At 39.9% G+C, this 6,502-nt stretch overlaps 1 protein-coding gene across 1 annotated transcript; it reads right to left on the minus strand.

Moving 5' to 3' along the window:
• Positions 1 to 589: 589 nt before the first annotated feature.
• LOC103802429 (interferon omega-1-like) lies at positions 590 to 1,156 on the minus strand. Its single transcript, XM_009074900.1, has one exon. The coding sequence runs from the start codon at positions 1,154 to 1,156 to the stop codon at positions 590 to 592; it is 567 nt and encodes a 188-aa protein (XP_009073148.1).
• Between the last annotated feature and the right edge of the window lie 5,346 nt (positions 1,157 to 6,502).

Raw genomic sequence — 6,502 nt, forward strand, 5'->3', positions numbered from 1 at the left:
TATGTATATAAAAATATATATATGCACTTGATAGGATGTAGAGATAGGTGTACTTGCAAAATAAGGATCAAAGCTGGGAATTGACTTTTCTCATTCGGAAGATCTACCTGTCATTATTTTTCAGTTTAAAGAGGTTGTGGTAAGGTTAAAATCTCATATATTTTGTAATTTAAGATCTTTCTAGCATACAAGAGTGCAGGAAGGTCTGTGGTCTGTCTTCCTAATGCACATCTACATCTTGCACTTTTTTCTGAATTAGCAAATAATAAAAAATTAACGTATATGCAGTGTTCACATGCAAATTTTTCAGGTTGTAAAACAATTGTCATATTCTGTGGGAAGATCACAAAACCTTTATTTATAGTGCAAAGGGAGAATTACAGGAGCAATATCCACTTGTATTTTTAAACACTTTATCTTCTATAGGAGTGGTGATACCAAATGCTCCTTCACATAAGTGCTTTACATGTTTGACTTAGAGCACTGAATATTTTTTGAAAACAAGCCTCAGTTATCAATTTGAATATTATTAAAATGTGAACATTATTATATTCCTAAAATGAAACAAAACATAGACAGTTTTACCTCTTCATGCGCTTTTTTTATTTATGAGACTGTCAAAAATTATATGACATGTTCTCAATTCCATTTGAACTACTTCCCAGGAACAGTGGCTGTATTGCTTATCTTTTAGAAATTTGTTGATTCTTTGAAAGTACTTTTTTATGCTGTATGTAGCACTTTGTAGGATCCATGTTTCAAAGCTATTCCTTGCTTTTGATTGTTCTTCTAACAAACATGTCTCCAATTCTTCTATTTGATAATTAATTCCATTTTGAAATGTCTCCATCTTGCTTGTATTGTAAGCATCAGCCGGAAAATTTTTGCTGAATAGTTGGAAGATCTGTTGGAGGAACTCATAGATGATCATTGTCATGTTCTTCTGTGTGACCTTGGTAATCTCCATGGGGAATCTGAAATCAGTTGTTTTGCTGAGACATTGCTGAGGAAAATAGCCACCTGTTGTCCTCATCAGGTTCATGTTGTGGTAGTTCACATTGATTCCTTGGAAGAGACAAACTGAATGTGAGATTTTCATGTACAAAGCCAACATAATGCAAACTTGCAAGAAACTTCCCTGAACCAAGATGGTCATGCTGATGGAGGAGTCAGCACTATTTTCCTTTTGCTTTTGCAGATCTGTAAGCTTGCAGTATATGGGTTGTCTTGTCATGCTTCTCTTTTACATCTCTGAATTTATTTCCTCTGTATGACATGGTGGGTATTACTCATTTTGTAGGAATGGCGTTTTCTGTCAACTGTGGTCCTGCCAAGGTTTACTGTTTATTTCCGTTTCACAGAGTTGCAATTGTTTGCTCCTTTCTGCTTTGTCTGTATTAAATTGAAAAAAGAATAAGTCAGTCACTCCTGTGAGTCAGAGGACCTGGACAGATCAGCAGGTTTGAGTCTGGTGAAGGTGTTTAGTCTTCTCATGAAGACAGGCAGTCTTGCTTTATGCTGGCCTTTATGCTTAAGTTGGAAAAGACAGTGGAAAGGAATCAAATCCCTAGCTAACAGATATGTGATCGAAGCAAGATGTCCTTTTATTGATTTAAGATCAGATGTCTTTTTTGGTATGATAAATTGTTTTGTTAGGGGAGTGGCGTAAATTTTATTAGCAAAATAACCCTGTTGTGGACACAAGCATTGACTCACTAAGGCCGTATGTTGCTATCACTATGTTGGCAAAAATAAGTGTATACAACTCTTGAGATAGATACATTTTCTTCAAGACCTCTGACAGTTCACTGCTCAGAGAGCTTGGTTCTACTTCATCTAAATTTTTAGTGTCATAAAGGAAAGTATGCTTTTATATACAGAAGAGAAATTCTTTACGTTTCAGAGTAAGAAAACTCTTGTTCTGAAGCCTCCTCCTGTTGTCCTGAAGCAGGTTATCTCACCCATTGTACAAGAGAAAGTCTGACTCTCTGAAATGCAAAAGAAAGCATCTTTAAAGTCCAAACCAGTGAAATAAGTGTTTGTTCACAATTACTTGGTTTATTCCCCTTGAATCCTGTAGAGCCTATACTTCTGAGAACAAGGCTTCTTTACTGGACTGTATCCAGGGTGTCATTCATGGGTTCCTCTGAGGTCTGGGTCATTAGTAAACAGGTTCAGGCCTTCCATTCATTTTCTTGTGAGATACATAGAGCTTTCTGAATTGAGCATTTAATGTGTACAATAAATCTCATCCCAAAAATGGAAGGGGACATTCTGGCATTGTCATGGTTTAACCTCAGCCAGCAGCCAAGCCCCACGCAGCCACTCACTCACTCCCCCACCAGCAGGTTCGGGCAGAGCATTAGAAAGGTGAAAGCTAGAAAACAGTTTAATAGGGAAAGCAAAAGCCATACACACATGCAGAGCAAACCAAGACAAGGCTTTCAGACCCCAACCCCCCTGTCTATTCCTCTTCTGCTCTTCTTTCAGCTTTTTAATGCTACTCTCTTTTCTTCCACAGAAAAAAGGGTATTCAGTATAGGCTACATAACCCCCCAGTTAGGGTTATCTGTCAGCCTGACAGTTTCCAAAAGCTGTTACATTTGTTTCAAGATTCTCTCAGTAAAAACCAACAGATCATTTACAATTCAACAAATCTGAAGTAGTTGAAGGGACGTGTACAAAAACTGGCAGACCCCCGCACCCATTACTTCTTTTGAAAATGCCTGTATCTCTGGTTAATTATGTCCCCGAGTCCAGCCCGCAAGAGGACCAAAATCCTCAGTTCCTGTAGTTTCTTTATCCATTTATCCATTTATCCTTTTTCTTAATACCTGGATCTTTATACAGTGTCATAAAAGCATCAACATAAACCAAACCTGATCCAATTTACTAAGTCAGTGACCAAACAACCCCAACTCCAAGAAAATATTAAACTGCAACAACCCGTTTTCCCCATTCTCCAATTTATAAGGTGGCTGATATTGATGACGATGTTTATTCATTTAGTATTTAATCATTGGATCTTCCTCAATTTATTTCAGTTTTTCAAAATGCAGCCCAGAGGGCTGCAGGGTGGAATTGTGGACTGGTTTGCTGTTCTGCCAATTGATGGGGCAACAGAAATGACACAGACATCAATGAATAGAATAGGCTTATTTTACTACTGGTGTTTAAGATAATGTAAAAATGAATAATATATTTACACATACAGTGAGTTTACTAAGCCCTAATTTAAGCAGCACAAACAACAAATACAATAAGCAAGGTAATGCACCTAATCATTACTACATGCAAGAAAGAATAGTGATTAAGACAGATACATCACCAATTGCCCTAAAACTTTATGATCCTCCAGATCCACAGTCGCTGGGGAGCCTCTGGTTGCAGCAAGGATTTGGAGAGACTTTCCTGGCAATCGGGAAGTCCTACACAGTGCGTCCCCTCGTAGGTGAGGCGCCCAAGGTCGCTGCAAGAGAGTCCAGCTCTCATAGGCCAAATGAGCAAGCAAAAAATAACTTGTATGTTTTTTGTAGTTGGTACAGATAATACTCCTCTCTGACCAGCTGAGGCCAGGGCTTGGCCAGAGCCCAGGACACGGGTGGTGGAGTTTCTTAAGGTGTCTTGCAGACAGGGCATGGCCTTGGAAATCCTTTGCATACAGATATGTAGCCTGTGCTAAAGTTATCAGTGGTTTAGTCATCTATTTTAGCATTAAACCAACTGCATCTATGTTACTATGTGTCTGCTTTCAGTAGTTCAGTTAACTAACGCAAAAGAGCATTTGTCACAAAAAGTACAGAATTCATCTGTAGGTCAACTCCGTCTTGGGCCTGTTGTCCAAGCCCTAGCATTTCATTTGCCAATACCCAGTTACCTAATTCCTTTATCCTTAGGTCCAGACTGCCAATACAAATCATTTATTACACTCTGCTACGACTCCTTGTCGCCAAAGAGAGGAGAGGCACTCTGTCCTGTCACATGGTTTTGTGTGTAACAACTCTAAAGCCTAGATATTTATTTATTTCCTGATTCTGACCCCATGTTGGATCCAAGTTGTTAATCACACCCCGCTCTGACCCTCTGTCAGTGAAGGCAGGAGAACACCTCCTCCATGTCACCCTGTCCTGGCCAGCATGTTTTCAGCAGCCAGCAAGGGCACACCAGACCCTGGGGTTATTCTATATGAACTCACTGTCACTGTGGAGGGAGGCTTCCTCTAGTGTGGTGCCAACCTTTTTAACTGGTTCCTGTAATCACAAAATGAGAAGTCACATGTGGTTGAAAAGGAAGGCTGGGATGAACATGAAGGTAAGAAAAACAAGGCATTTAGCAGTGGGATTTGCTCTTCTTCGTGTACGAATCTTTAAGGATTGCTAAATCTAAGTGTGAATCTAAGGTCTAGTACAAAGGACTAGGAGTCAACTGAATGGAACTGAGATCCCAGATCTGAATTCACCTAAGTGTTGTCTAGGTTCAAAGTGTTTTAGTTTTCCTGTTTTTTAACTACATCTTTACAAGGTAGATATTCCTAGTTACTGCATGCTTTGGGAGCGTTACCCAGCTTTACCCAAACTCTTTGTCAAGGTTGACTAGTGGAAGCACTGTGATAAATTCTGGAAAAGAAATAAGGAAAAAAAATGGCTGAGGCCTAATAAATGCAAATCATTTTTGTTTTCAGATAGTCCTAGATTCTGAGAGAGAGGCTACGTTAAATTCTGTGTGGCCTTTGTTTCTCTCAGCATTGCCCTCTTTTCTTGCTTAAGACATAATGATGATAGACAATGTTAGTTTATATGATAAGAAACTTGCCTCCTTGCTGCAAAGTAGTGCAGGGAAGCATGAAAGAGCCTGTGTAACACTTTTCCTGGCTGCTCCCAGCCCCATCACAAGAGTCATTAGCTTAGCTCCACAAACCTGAAGGAGCATGGGGACACAGTGGCAATCAGAAACCAAAATTAAGGACTCTAGAAGAGTGCCTTCCGGCATTGTCCTGGGGGAGCCTCACCCCAGTGGCCTCAGAGACAAATGCATTGAGATGAGTCACTGCTAGAACACCCCATAGATTTCCTGGTGTTTGCTGCCTGAAGCTGGGGTATGCATTATGGGATGCAGAGGAAGAGCATTTCAGGATTATACCAGATCTATTATGGAGTGTTTAGGAGAGAAGCCAAAGGCAGGGGAAGTGATGTGATTTGGGAAGGAAAAAACATGTGAAAATAGAAGGATAAAAAGGACTGGTCATGTTTAAAGGGCAGCTGGTCAATACACTTCTCTATTGTGACCTGTGCCTGAAAAGCAGTATGTCCTCTCAATAAACTCCATTTCTTAGTATTTTCCTGGGTGAGGGACTGTTTAACTTTCCAATGGAATTTCCATCTGGCTGCATTGTTGGATTTTTGTGGCTCTAGTGTTTTCATCTGCTTGCAATCAATTGTAATAAACAGACTAGTGTTACTGTTCATCCGTCGGCAAAAAGGTCATCTTGACAGCTAGTAAAATAGCAGTCATGAAAGCACCACCCTAGTGACAGGTCATACAAAGTTCCTAATGTTTTCTCGCTTGCACTTGTTAGTGCTGGTCTAGTTAAAATTGAAGTTTTGTGTGGCAAAATAAAAAAAATCAAAATGCCATACTAGATTTGCTTGGTTTTCCTGGTGAGTAGGTTTTTTTCTTTCTGGCAAGAGTGCCTACAGCACTCTATTTCTTCTCTGTGATTTGAAAAGCTATGAATCACGGAATCCAATAAACGTGATAGGGAAAGGTCCACTGAGTTGCTTCCCACCAACTGCAGAGGAAATGATTCATGATGAATGTGTTTTTAGAAATCTTTGTCAGTCAAATTACTCCTGGGAGCAAGCCTCTAATAGGGCACAGATGATGCTAAGCTGAAGGTGTAGTTTTACCACACACAGCCAAATTGATCTAAAGGTTAGCTCCTACCCAAAGAGCTGGTACTTTTTCTCTCTTGTTTGGCCTTAGGACTATTTCAGCTTGGAAAACTAAGGTGACTGGAAAGCCAATGCTCTTCCCTTTCTCTGGGCACGGATGATGATGATGGATGATGGTGGTGATGACAATTTTTTGTCTGTATTTTTACCTTGAACTGACTAATCAGAATAGGGCTAGTGCTGGCACGTAGGGATGGCCAGGAGAGCATGGCTATTAGCATGGGAATCAGACCTGTTTTCATCATGAAGCAGCCTTCGGATTACCTGAGATAATATTACTGTTTAGGCTTGGATGATCTGATCTTGCTGTCTTCCAATGGTAAGACTTAGGAAGAAAAAAAATTAATTTATCTGTTAGAATGATGCCAACAACTTGGATCAGGAGCCTTTGCCATCAGACCTTTTTTAAAAGGAGATATGACACTAAGTGCCTGGAAACTTGGTATTCTGAGTTTAGGAGCTTGTGCTGTGTAGAAGGCAACCTGAAGTAGCCATGCAATTTTGTATCACCATGCCATCCACAGACAGAATCGTTAGCTGTATTGCAAAGT

Source organism: Acanthisitta chloris, unplaced genomic scaffold, assembly GCF_000695815.1.
Source record: "Acanthisitta chloris isolate BGI_N310 unplaced genomic scaffold, ASM69581v1 scaffold16385, whole genome shotgun sequence".
Lineage (NCBI taxonomy): Eukaryota > Metazoa > Chordata > Aves > Passeriformes > Acanthisittidae > Acanthisitta > Acanthisitta chloris.